Genomic DNA, 13,093 nt, shown 5'->3' with positions numbered 1-13,093 from the left:
CCACAGAACTCTCATTCCCGCCGTGAATTCTTTCCCTTCTGTCCATCTGGGTCTTTCCCAACAGCTGATTTTTGCAAATAAAAAAGTCCTGAATTTGTTAAGCAGTTATTCGGAAGGCAGCATTTCCAACCAGCCCTTTATTTCCAAGTGCAAAAAAATCAATATTGATTTGTGAACTGAGGCGAGGATTTAACGCACAGTGTGACAAACCTGGCAGTTGGGTGGCAAAGAGTGTGCTTCTTGACGGCTAAAACACCTTGCTGTAAAAGCAGAAAGGCACTGGCGGATGCAATGTGTGGGTATAAAGCAGTGGTGGCAAACCTTTGGCACTCCAGATGTTATGGACTACAATTCCCATCAGCCCCTGCCAGCATGGCCAATTGGCCATGCTGGCAGGGGCTGATGGGAATTGTAGTCCATAACATCTGGAGTGCCAAAGGTTCGCCACCATGGGTATAAAGGTTTGACTGGGTACCAAACTAAGAAAAATGACATCTCTTGATGAAGCAGGATCATCCCTCAATGTTTTATAGAGGCCTTCATGTGATGCAGAGCTCCTGAGATGAAGTCTGAGGGGGGATATGATTGAAGTCTATAAAATTATGCATGGGGTAGAAAATGTTGACAGAGAGAAATTTTTCTCTCTTTCTCACAATACCAGAACCAGGGGGCATTCATTGAAAATGCTGGGGGGAAGAATTAGAACTAATAAAAGGAAACACTTCTTCACGCAACGTGTGATTGGTGTTTGGAATATGCTGCCACAGGAGGTGGTGATGGCCACTAACCTGGATAGCTTTAAAAGGGGCTTGGACAGATTTATGGAGGAGAAGTCGATTTATGGCTACCAATCTTGATCCTCTTTGATCTGAGATTGCAAATGCCTTAACAGTCCAGGTGCTCGGGAGCAACAGCCACAGAAGGCCATTGCTTTCACATCCTACATGTGAACTCCCAAAGGCACCTGGTGGGCCACTGCGAGTAGCAGAGAGCTGGACTAGATGGACTCTGGTCTGATCCAGCTGGCTTGTTCTTATGTTCTTATGTTCTTAAGTACACTGTGTCTCCCACTGATGTATAAAGTAGCACACAAGTAATTATTTCACTTGTGTGCATTCAGTGGACCAGCAACACCAGCAATACACATACACAGCAACACTAAAAGGAATAGGCACAAACCCAAACACAGAGGCTAAACAGCAACAGCTACACACAGCCTCTCAACAAGAAAGCGTTCAGCACAGGCAAAGCAGAATTGCCTACAGATCGGCGGCTAACGTACAGCCCAGAAAGGTCTTCCCAGGCCACTAAAACACCACAATTGTTGGCAGAAATGCCATGTACAGAAATCTACTGGCGCAGTCCTCTCCAGCTGCAAGAACAGCTAACTCAGCTGGTTGGAAAGTGCCTGTCACTCACAATCTCCTGATTCACTCCCTATCCCTCCAGCTTCTATTGCAACCATGGAGCTACAGAACAAAGCTGGAAGTTAACAAGGATTGATGATTTTTTTTTCTGAGTGGATAGAATTTTTTTTTAATCCTGATTTGTAAATGGCAACCATTTTTTAAAGAGAATTGGGACATTATACGCACCTCCCTAATAACAGTAATACAGACTTGCACGTGTGTTCGAAGGGTTTTGAAGGCTCCAAAGCAGGAAGGCTCCAAATTCTATTATCATTGTCAGTGCTACTCCCATTTCTCTCCCCTTGGATACCAAAGAACAAAGGCTGTATTACGCAACCAGTATCAAACTACGTGTCATCTTCCAGGTCTGCGCCAAATCCACAGCGCCTCGTTCTCCACTTGATGAAGTCAGGGCTGCCCGGATGTTCCATTTAAAATCAAGGTTTCCAGAGGTCCCAGACTGGAGACAGAAATTTGTGGAGAAAGCCTGGCAATGAGTGAAGTCGGCCCGCGAGGGTCGCAAGGAAGAGGCGAGACGCAGCGATATCATCCGGTAGAGAGAGCCAGTGGCAGGAAGCGTGATCCGTGGATCTGGCAACTCTGCCGTGTTCTGGTCCCTGGCACCTTTTATTAGGGTTTTCGGGAGGCGGGTTCAGAGGCGGAAGAGCGGGAGAATATTGTGCAGCTCATGGCCTGCGGGGGCAGTGTACGTGCAGGAAGAAACATCTCCGTCTGGCCCATTCCACACCTGGGTCTTGTGACCCTTTGTCTGGGGCATCTTGTGACCCATGACTCAGGCATCTTGTGACCTGTGAGTCATGGGGATCTTGTGACAGGTGAGCTCACCTGCCCAGAGGGCAACAGATGGCACAGGCATTCCCGCACTCTCTCTGAGGCTCTGCTGGGTTAAGCTGGCTCACCCCAACAAATGAGATCGTTGTCCTGTTGCCATATTAACCCAAGAAGCCAAAAGTCACAAGACGCCAGTCCCACCTCAGGTTGAACAAGCAGCCGTGCACACGTTCCAAGATCAATACTTCTTTTAATGGGACCCATGTTTATAAAGACTGTGTTACAAAAGGATAAGGCCTTTCCAAACTCCAAACACTGAGCTCTGTTTCCACCCATACTCAACAGAAGTGCCAATTTCTCACTCAACTCCCCTCCCCCCAAAAAACAGAATGGTAGCACTGAAAACTAAACTGCGAAGAAAAGAGAAGATTTTCTCTTCCAATAACTGGTAAAGCAAGGAAGACTTTAAAGTGCACAAACTTAGCACCATTGGCGCACATTAAAAATGGTAAAAATCTAATCCCTGGTTAACAACATTTAGAGAATTTTGCTCTTTGAATATATCCTCTGAAAGTGTGCAATTTTAAAAGATGTTTAGCTTGCACAGAGTACCTTTCACCTTGCGCTGTGTGTGTCAGATAAGGCACTCACAGATACAAAATGAGGGGAGGGAGATACAACCAAAAAAAGGGGAAACACACTAGCCTCCCCTGTACACAACTTAAACGGTGCTAACTTAAAAGCCTCACACAGGAAACAGCCTTGAGAGGAGACAGTGTAAAAACAAATTATTTAAAAACTTCCCAGTGAACATCACAACATCCAAGACCTTCACTTGCTCGACTGAAGATCAACTGGTCCTTCATCCCTCTAAAGCACAGGTGTCAAATTCGTGCCCCTCCAGATGTTATGGACTACAGTTCCCATTATCCCCTGCCAGCATCATGCTGGCAGGGGATGATGGGAACTGTAGTCCATGACATCTGGAGGGGTGCGAATTTGACACCTGTGCTCTAAAGCCTAGACACCCTCCGGCTTCCGGATGCTATGCTATGGAGCCAGGTCAGCTGGCAAAGATGTCCACAAGCCTCTTTTGGGACCACTTGCCAAACCCTTGCAAGCCCAGCTGGGCACAGACCAGCTGCTTCACGCTTTGATAGGCCACCGCTTGAACCTGGTGGAGAGAGACAGAAACAAAGAGGTACAGAAAATGAGCTGAAGAGGAAGACAGGCTCCCAACATTCTGCACAAGGTCCCTGCTACTTGGCCACAAATGAAATAAGAAAAACCAAAACCAAGGAAATTATCTGTGACACTTGAGGTCTGTGGCCCTAGATCCGTGGTGGTGAACCTTTGGCACTCCAATTGGCCATGCTGGCAGGGGCTGATGGGAATTGTAGTCCATAACATCTGGAGTGCCAAAGGTTCGCCACCACGGCCCTAGATGCATCCCAGAGCAGTGAAAAAACAGGGAGGAGGAGGAGGAGGAGGAGGAGGAGTTTGGATTTATATCTCCCCTTTCTCTCCTGCAGGAGACTCAAAGGGGCTTACAATCTCCTTGCCCTTCCCCCCTCACAACAAACACCCTGTGAGGTAGGTGGGGCTGAGAGAGCTCCGAGAAGCTGTGACTAGCCCAAGGTCACCCAGCTGGCGTGTGTGGGAGTGCACAGGCTAATCTGAATTCCCCAGATAAGCCTCCACAGCTCAGGCGGCAGAGCTGGGAATCAAACCCGGTTCCTCCAGATTAGATACATGAGCTTCTTAACCTCCTACGCCACTGCTGCTCCCTAGGAAATCTGGAGTAAAGCCACATCTACATCTCTCAGGAAGGGTTAACTCTTCTCCCCCATGCTGTGGCATCCAGTAACTTAGGGGTGGCCAACCTATGGTGCTCCAGATGTTCATGGACTACAATTCCCATCAGCCCCTGCCAGCATGGCCAATTGGGAATTGTAGTCCATAAACATCTGGAGCCCCATGGGTTGGCCACCCCTGCACTAACTCCTTTAAGAGCCAGGGAAAACAACAAACGCCAACAGACACCCGTCTCCCCCCTCCTTCCTGGGCTTAAAGCAGCATAAAGCAAAAAATTACTCCCCCTCGCCCCCACACTGCAATTCTGATCCTTTTCTGCCCCATCAGTTGCGCAAATGCACACCTGGGGATTCAGTCTTGGACCCCCATCCTGTGTGATTCTACCCCCGTGATGGTGAACCTTTGGCACTCCAGATGTTATGGACTACAATTCCCATCAGCCCCTGCCAATTGGCCATGCTGGCAGGGGCTGATGGGAATTGTAGTCCATAACATCTGGAGTGCCAAAGGTTCACCACCACTGTTCTACCCCCTTCCTAAAACACAGGATCTTGCAGGGGGCCAAAAGACTCACTTTGGCTTCGTAGTAAGTGGCCAGCGTGGCCAGGCCTCCTCTGTTCATCTCCTTTGCCACTTTCCGGAAGGACTTCAGCATGGCAGCCTTGCAAATCCGACTGGGGCGGCAGGGGCCGTCTGGGCTCAGAATGCTGTTGGAGGCAAGAGAGGGAGGTTTCACTGCAGGAATCACGAGACTCCACAGGCCAAGTCACAGAACAGAACGGCCGGCCCACCAACACCTCCCGGCATCACTTAAATCAGCGGTCCTCAACCTGTGGGTCGAACGACCCTTTTGCGGGGGTCGCCTAAGACCATCGGAAAACACATATTTCCAATGGTCTTAGGAACCGAGACACAAATAATTCTATGGTTGGGGGTCACCACAACATGAGGAACTGTATTAAAGGGTCGCAGCATTAGGAAGGTTGAGAACCACAGACTTAAATGAAATGTGCTGAGGAGGAAAAACTCTCTTTGCGGGGGTTTTGCACAATCCTCCTACGAAGCAGAAGCCCCCTCTGAGCAAGATGGTGCGCGAGAACAAAGCCCCACAGGTGAGTTCTTTCACCTCAAGTTTAGATCGGGCTGGAGCCACTGTGGCCAGACGTGTCGAGCTTGATTCCCCTGAAGGCAGCTAACTGCATTAAGGAGGGCGGTTTCAAATTCTGCAGGGCTACAGAGGCAGGGCCCACACTAGCCTGATCCCATCAGATCCCAGATACGAACCAGGTTAGTACTTGGGCAGCAGACCACCACCAAGGGATAGCAGGCAGTGGCAAACCACCTCTGAACATCTTTCAGCTGTGACTTGACATCACTTCACACACACAGTAACACAAAGGGATACAGAAATTTGGGTGCTGTGTGGTTTCCGGGCTGTATGGCCGTGTTCTAGCAGCATTCTCTCCTGACGTTTCGCCTGCATCTGTGGCTGGCATCTTCAGAGGATCCTCTGAAGATGCCAGCCACAGATGCAGGGGATGGCCATACAGCCCGGAAACCACACAGCACCCAAGTGATTCCGGCCGTGAAAGCCTTCGACAATACATTGATACAGAAATTATTTTAAAATGCAATATTTTGAAAGCTATGAGCATTTGGGTGCTGTGTGGTTTCCGGGCTGTATGGCCGTGTTCTAGCAGCATTCTCTCCTGACGTTTCGCCTGCATCTGTGGCTGGCATCTTCAGAGGATCTGAAGATGCCAGCCACAGATGCAGGCGAAACGTCAGGAGAGAATGCTGCTAGAACACGGCCATACAGCCCGGAAACCACACAGCACCCAAGTGATTCCGGCCGTGAAAGCCTTCGACAATACTATGAGCATTATTTAATCAGGGACAGAGCAGAAAGGGTGACTAAGCAGGAACTCCAAGTAGCTGTGGAACCTGGCAACCTTCTTAAATCTCTACTTCCAAAAAGTGCTCCAACCCAAACCTGAAATAAAATTTGACACCAAGAAGTTTTCTTATTAAAGTATAGTTAAATAGACATCCAGTTTATAGAGTACTTTTCCATCTCCCATTTATCTTGTCTATAAAACACCAAAAGCACACTATTTTCAGCCAACGGACATAAAAAGTATCCTTTCCTTTTCAGCAAATGTTAAGGTTGTTCAACAGTCCCTTTGTTTTACTAACGTGCAATAATGCTTACACACCAAGTATACTCTACAGAAGAAGTTTCTGCTTCAAAGAAGTCACAGAATGTGGTTTGTGAGATTCAGGGTGGGGCCTGTTCCAGGTTTTGAGGGGTTCCAGGCAAGGAGCTCTCAAGCCTCCCCTCTTCTGTCTACCACCAGCTGCCCCCACACACCCTCGTTCGCTTCACCCCACCCATACGTGTCTTTCCTGTACCCACTTGTGAGTTCTCCCACGGCTCGTGCTCATTACAGCCTTTTCCCAGTGACCAGGACATGCAGCTGGGAGCTGGTGGGGCACCCAAGCAAGTGAGTTAGTGCATGGGGGGGGGGGGGGGGGGATAAACACCAGTGCGCTGTGCCAAAAGCTCTGGCCCCAAGTAGCTGCCCCACTTCAGGATACCCTGATGCCCACTCTGATTCAGGTGACTGCATTTGCAGTAAGCCAAAAAACAAAGCACAGAGATCACACACACACCCCACGCCCCCACCCAGGACTCACTCCTGTGCCGCCTTCCCAACTGCTCCGTTGACAAGTTCCAGGGCGTCGTCTCCGCCAGACCAGTTGAAGCTCCATGAGTGGCACTTGGGCAGCGCCCCCTGAGAGGCGACACAGGGACCTTGGAAGATGTGCACAGGGTTTTGGCGGTAGGGCTTCGGCAAGCTCTCCTTGGCTAACTGCAGCCGCCCATTGATGCTCTGAAGGGCACTGTCTTGGCAAGTGTCAGCTGAAACACAGAAAAGAGACACAGTCACAGACACAGAAAGACAGGGGAAGAAATAAACATAACACAGGCATGTACAATGTCAGTCAGGCTCTCAAGCTTGCTCACAAGGAGGAGAGAGGCACAGACAAGCAGCAAAGTAGCAAATCTCTGCAGAACCCTACCCGACACTGTCTGCAAACTCCGCTATGAACTTTCCCTACCCAAATGTGTCTGGTAAAAGAGTGGCTTCAGGGACAAGAGCTGTCCTTGGCTAAAGGAAATTCCCAACAAGACACACCATAAGAATATAAGAAGAGCCCTGATAGATCTGACCAGTTTGGGGCCATCCGGTCCAACACCCTGACTCACACAGTTCCTCTTTCCTCTAAAGGTCCAACAGCACGGCACAGAGGCCGAGACCTCCCCTTAACATTGCCTCCTGGCACTGGGATTCAGAGCTTGACTGCTCCTGAATGTGGAAGCTCACCACATTTCCTTAGGTTTTTGTGCTGTTTTGCAACATAACCCTAGATCAAGTATTACAGGTTGTGTCCAAAAATCTGGTCACTTTCCAAATCAACCCCCTTCTTTTCCCATCCTGTTCTGTAAGCCTGGAGAGTTCTCTTCTTAATTTGGAGGCCCTGGCTGGCCGGCAACATGGTGTTCAGGTCCTCAAAGAGGGTTCTGCTACCATCAGTTACTTGCCCATGACGATGCTGGTGATGTAGACGGGGTGGATGATGTGGCTCAGGACCGCTCCCTGGACACCCAAGACGGTCCAGTGGGCCAGCTTGTCACTGCCGGACCTGCAGCAGATGTAAGCAGCCAGCATACTGGGACGGCAATAAGCGATGGGTCTCTGTGTACCTTTCACATAGACGCTGGTCTCGAGGGGCAGATTTGGCTGCGATGCTGTGACACTGCAGGTGAAGAACATGGAAGAGAAACGAGTCAGAGCCAAACAATAAAGCCAGTGGGGAGGCCATAGTTACACGGAGAAGAGGAACTGGATTTATAAGGTCCTCTTCTCTTCTGGACCCCAAGAACAGCTTCATAAGGTAGCCATGCTGGCCAAGGACGTAGCTATAATTTTTAATGGGGTGGGTTTGGGGGCGTGGCCATGCCCCCACCCACCCCTGGGGGCATGGTCACGCCTCCCCAAGCTACACCTCCAGCCTCAGTGCTTATAAAAGCAGCTCTCCAAGGCCGGGGATGGCAGTCTCCCCTGCCCCACCTGCCCCTTACCCCTGCCCCCGCCCCCCCCCCCCGGGCTGGGCTCCCAGCCAGCAGTTGGCAGTCCCTTCTTCCCTTCCCTCCGTGGCCACGCCTCCCAAGTTCCACCCCCCGGACTCAGTGCTTATAAAAGCAGCTCTCTGAGGCTGGGGACGGCGGTCTCTTCTCCCTGGAGGGGAGGGAAGAAGGAACTGCCAGCAGCCGGCTGGGAGCCCAGCCAGTAAGGGTGAGGGCGGGGGGCGCGGAGCTTCGGACATGCAATGGGGGGGTTGAACCCGTGAACCCCCCCTTACTTACGTCCTTGATGCTGGTCCTCAGTAGAACAGCTGGATTTATGTCCAACGGCACCTTAGAAAGCCACGGGGGGGGGGGGGTTGGCGGGGAGGGGGAGCTTTTGACAGTAAAAATTCTTACAAAATGAGTAAATGGTCACACTTCAAAAATCTTGCTCGTCTCAAAGGTGCTAATGGACCCAAATGTAGTTACCCAAAGAACAGTCTCCCTAATCGTTCGTTATTTCCTGTTTTATAGCTAAAAACCAGCACCGCAGACAGAAAGCATTGCTTTAAAAATATCTGCTTTGTTTACAAGTTACTGTATGCAAGCTATCTTAATGGACCATTTTGGTTTATATTGACCATTTATAATTTTTCAATGATTTTATCGTACTGTTTTAACTTGGCATGCCAGTCTTATTTCCTATTCCCAACTCAAATGTGCCATTTCTTCCACGCACCTCCGCACCTGGAAGGGATCACCTCCTCCAAGCTCCAAAATGTACTTGATCGAAGCAGTGTAGTATATTGGTTTGAACTAGGATCTCAGAGACCCATACTGAAATCCCCTCTCCTGCCATGGAAGCTTGCTGCGTGAACCTGGGTGAGACACAACTCTCAGCCTCACAGGGTTGATGTGAGGATAAAAGGGAGAAGGGGTGAATGTTATAAGCCACTCTGGGTCCACAGCTGAGAGAAAAGTGGGATATAAATTAAGTACACAAACAAACAAAGCTGCTGGGAAGGGTTGCTAATCATTCCTAACAATTAGCAACCGTTTCCACAGCTCCTGGTTCCCACTTCAAAATCATTCACAACAGCAAGACCACAGCTCTCTTCCGATCCATCAGCAGAACTCACTGCAAGTTCTCCAAAGCTCCACTGGGCCTGCGGCTCAGATAGAGATGCAGAAAGAATCCTGGTTTCAGAGCCAAGTGCGTCCCGTCCTCTGTGAGGCAGAAGATGCATCTCTCAACAGCTGCAGGGTCATTGCTGCTATACAGGAGTAACTGCTTGTAGAAGTACCTGGGGAGGATTGAAGAAATAATCATAAGCAGCAGTTGGCACACTAGAAAGCAGGGCAAGGCTCCAACATGGCTCTCTGGTTTGGGATAGCACCAGGAGATGGTGGGGGGGGGGGGGGGGAGATCTGTACTCAACACCACAACTCACCTGTATGTGCTTCTGTGCCAACCTTAATAAAACAAATTGGCATTTGAGGGTGCCTTGATCGCAAGGCATCAAAAACATAAGCCCTGCACAGAACTGGGTGGAATGTTACTTATGGGTGGTTTTCTTTAGAGTGCTGGGAGCCCCAGTTCTCGATTTAGAACAAAGCAGCAAGTTTCTAGCCCTCTTGAAGGCCAACAGTTTAATCAAATCCAGTACCCAGAGACACACAAGAAGATGCCTCACACCAAGTCAGATCATTGGTCAGTGTAGCTCAGTAAGATCTGCTCTCACTTGAACCAGCTTTCCAGGATCTCAAGCAGAGATAGGTCTGAGGTCATTTTGCCTGGAGATTCTGCATGCAGTGCATTCTCCATGGGTCAGCCCAAATGTACTCTCTGCCGCAAATGTACCTGTGCATGACACCCTGGGAGGGGTGTGCAATGGATGTCAGCTGGCAAAGCGGGGTTGCCAAAAGTGTCAGTTATAGCAGTCGAGTAAATGACAGAGTTAGGGGAGAAATCAAAGGACGCAACTTGATACACAAGCTCCCGCCCGACTCTCACTCTCTGGGACATCATGTCCCTCCACCTCACACAAGTTAAGGAGAACTATTCAGGTGGCAACAAGAGCATTCACCCTTTCTACCCGTATTGGCAATTTATTCCCGAGGCATTTCCACCTTGCCTTTAACCGGCCAAATGCCCGTTCTACAACGCACCTGGCCCTGCAGATTCTCCTGTTGAAGAATCGCTCTATTGTGTTGTGTGGTGGAACATATGGTTTAACAAGCCAACTGCTCAAGGGGAAGGCCCCATCTGCCAGAATTAGGGGTGGCACAGCCACCCCATGCACTGACATTAAGGGAGTCACAGGGAAAAACACACCCCTGTCCATAGCCTGCGTGAAATACGTGCACGTCATGACTCCTTCCTGGGTGACCAATGTCCACCTCAAAGAAGCGACCCTTGTCGTCACACACAGCCATTAGGACAATGGAGGCCACCCGTTTCCTACTGATGTAGTCTGCGGGGGCATCTGAAGGATTAAGTATCTGGATGTGGCATCCATCAATTGCTCCAACACACTGCGGGAAACCAAGGTTGGTGAATCCTTGCATAACCTATGTGTAATGGGGGGAAAAACATCACTTTTCATTTTAAAAAATTGGACAAATTCTCACTGAGAGCAGATTGCGGTGACAAAAGGGTGTGTGTGTTACAGATCAGGGTTTTGATGACTTGTGGTAGCTGCTGTTGCTGCCCTTTTCAGCTCCAACCAATGGGCCTGGCAGGTATGGCTGTCAGGACAGGCGTGTGGGAGGGAAGAAGCCTCCTGGCTACCCATGCCACCCTGCCTCCACCAATCCAGAAATGTTTTAAATAAATCCAGTATTTAGATGTTTTGCCATAACGTGAATGTAAGTGGAAGCAAACCTTTTCCACAGGATCAGCAAAACGGACGACCCTCTTGAAGAGAATGTCTCTGACAGCTTCGCAGAACTCATGTACGGCCTCAAAGGCCGTGGTGGTGCCCACTGCAAATTGTTGCCGAACCTCTTGGAAAGAGCTTGGGCTGGCCAGGTACCACATAGCCATCCCCACTCTCATCTCCACAGGCAACGCTGGGCACATGTGAGTGTCCTGCCGCTGGAGAGTGGGCGCAAGGCTATTCTCTGGAACATTCTTCTGGTCATGCGGAAATTTTTGACCCACTCCTCATCGTTCCAGGAGGACCAAACGCAGATGTGCCACCAATCTCGGCTCCGATGCAGGTGCACCCAGAAGAGGTGGGGTGTTGGCACAGCAGCTAATGCAAGCCATCTCCGAAACACGTGTGACCTGCGTCCAGAATCTGACCCTTCGCGAACACCTCTGGCACATTGGGCTGGCCAATCTTTGGCTACATAATGGCTTGGGCCGCAGCCCTCAGCCTTGTCCAGTGGCACATGAGCAGCAGAGTCATTAGCATCACCTCTGACTCTTCAGGCTGCAGAGGCATGGCTGACTGTGCAATATGCACTTTGCTCACCACACACAAGGAAGCAGAGCAGACAGGGTGCTGGAAACCAGGAAGGCAGAATTCGAGGCAACTGCTCAAGGAGGCGATATCTCGAGAACAAAGGAACTTGTTATCACGAGAACACGGGCGAGCGATAGCCAATGTGACGAGATCTCATCACACTCACCGCGAGATCTCATGAGGTTACGGTAGTCAATGGGAACATTGGAGACACATCATCACGTGGTCATGTCACAGCGTGACAACATGATGATGGGGCCAAGCGTCACACAAAACACGCCCCTGGACGGCACAGCAACCAATCAGGACACTCGTTTGTATTGCATTCCGCGGCAATGCAAACCACCGGGGGTTCTGGAGCAAGAAGAAGATCCATATCAACCGAGTGATGTGTGAATGATGTCGAGCGACAAAACGGCAACAAAAAGGTCAGGATGTCGATGCAGACTGCATTAATTCCAGAGCAAACCTTGTGTGCGAAAAAGCCCTCAGAAATCGGGCATCATCAAGACCCCTTCCCCTCTCCCCCCAAACGGCTCTTCCCTACGCAGGCTGGGAAAGGAAGCAGCCGTGCACACTTAGGGTAGGGATAGGCTGCCTTACCTGATCAGCGCTCTGCGAGCCACCACCAGCCCATGCATATCATGGAGAGTTCTGCCGCTGAACTCCATCCAGCCCTCGTAGCAAAAGTCTCCTGTTCCCAGGGCAACCACTTCATACGTCTCCCTGCAGGAGCTCTGGCTGCCAGCAACCTCTGAGGGGACAAGCAAGGAAGGAGGAAAACAACGGGTCAGGCTCCAAAATAAGAAGCAGCTTCCAGAGGGGCAAATGTCCATTCAAGGGCAACCCTTCAGGTCAGGATAAACACTGACTTAGTTTAGAGCATTTTTATGTGAGTTTTTCACCTGATCAGGGTCCCCAGGGGCGGAAAACAAACAAACGAACAAAGATTAAAACACTTAAGCAATTTATTGAATTTATTAAAACACTTAAGCAATTTACCGCCCAGAGCCCTTGGGGATGGAGTGGTATAAAAATTTAAATAATAAATAAATAAAATAAAATAAATAAATTTGCATTGTCTACCTTTCCCACAGGGACTCTGAATGGATTACTGTTGGCATTTGGCAAGTGCCAGTCACACAATCCACTAATGAAGGCGTTAATGTTGTGCACGCTAATTAATCAGTGAGGTTAGAAGTCAGTGACCAGGTTATTGATCCCCATTGGTCAAGCAGGTCTACATACAGGTCTGCACACAGGCAATAGGTATACATCCTTTGTTCACTCTCTGCACATGCTCTCTGGTAGTTTATTAGTCATGTGACAGCCAAGCAGAAGCTAGCTAATGGAGCTAGCCAGTTAGAAACATAAGTTTACCCTTCCCTCTAGTTAGTAAACTTCATTTACAGTAAGCAACTGCCTCTGCCTCTTTATTGCGCAAACTCTGCATATATAAGTGAGATATAACAATC

The 13,093-nt window shown here is 49.6% G+C and overlaps 1 protein-coding gene and 1 long non-coding RNA gene across 2 annotated transcripts in view; one reads left to right on the top strand and one right to left on the bottom strand.

Annotated features, from left to right (window-relative positions):
* Positions 1–2,434: 2,434 nt before the first annotated feature.
* ADAD2 (adenosine deaminase domain containing 2) overlaps positions 2,435–13,093 on the bottom strand; it is a 46,632-nt gene continuing 35,973 nt past the window's right edge. Inside the window, exons 10-16 of the mRNA XM_048502109.1 lie at positions 12,222–12,372; positions 9,288–9,452; positions 7,624–7,838; positions 6,714–6,939; positions 4,591–4,723; positions 3,222–3,375; positions 2,435–3,078 (exon numbers count right to left, since the gene is read on the bottom strand). Coding sequence (XP_048358066.1) covers positions 3,265–3,375; positions 4,591–4,723; positions 6,714–6,939; positions 7,624–7,838; positions 9,288–9,452; positions 12,222–12,372 — 1,001 coding nt within the window. The 3' untranslated portion in view covers positions 2,435–3,078; positions 3,222–3,264. The remainder of the gene's footprint in view (positions 3,079–3,221; positions 3,376–4,590; positions 4,724–6,713; positions 6,940–7,623; positions 7,839–9,287; positions 9,453–12,221; positions 12,373–13,093) is intronic.
* Positions 11,919–13,093, top strand: part of LOC125435753 — a 34,308-nt gene continuing 33,133 nt past the window's right edge. The window contains exon 1 of the long non-coding RNA XR_007244913.1: positions 11,919–12,046. This is a non-coding gene — a long non-coding RNA (uncharacterized LOC125435753). The remainder of the gene's footprint in view (positions 12,047–13,093) is intronic.

This window comes from Sphaerodactylus townsendi, linkage group LG06, assembly GCF_021028975.2.
Source record: "Sphaerodactylus townsendi isolate TG3544 linkage group LG06, MPM_Stown_v2.3, whole genome shotgun sequence".
In the NCBI taxonomy this organism is placed as follows: domain Eukaryota; kingdom Metazoa; phylum Chordata; class Lepidosauria; order Squamata; family Sphaerodactylidae; genus Sphaerodactylus; species Sphaerodactylus townsendi.
Note: the sequence above shows the minus strand (reverse complement) of the source record. Positions and strands in the feature narration are given on the sequence as shown.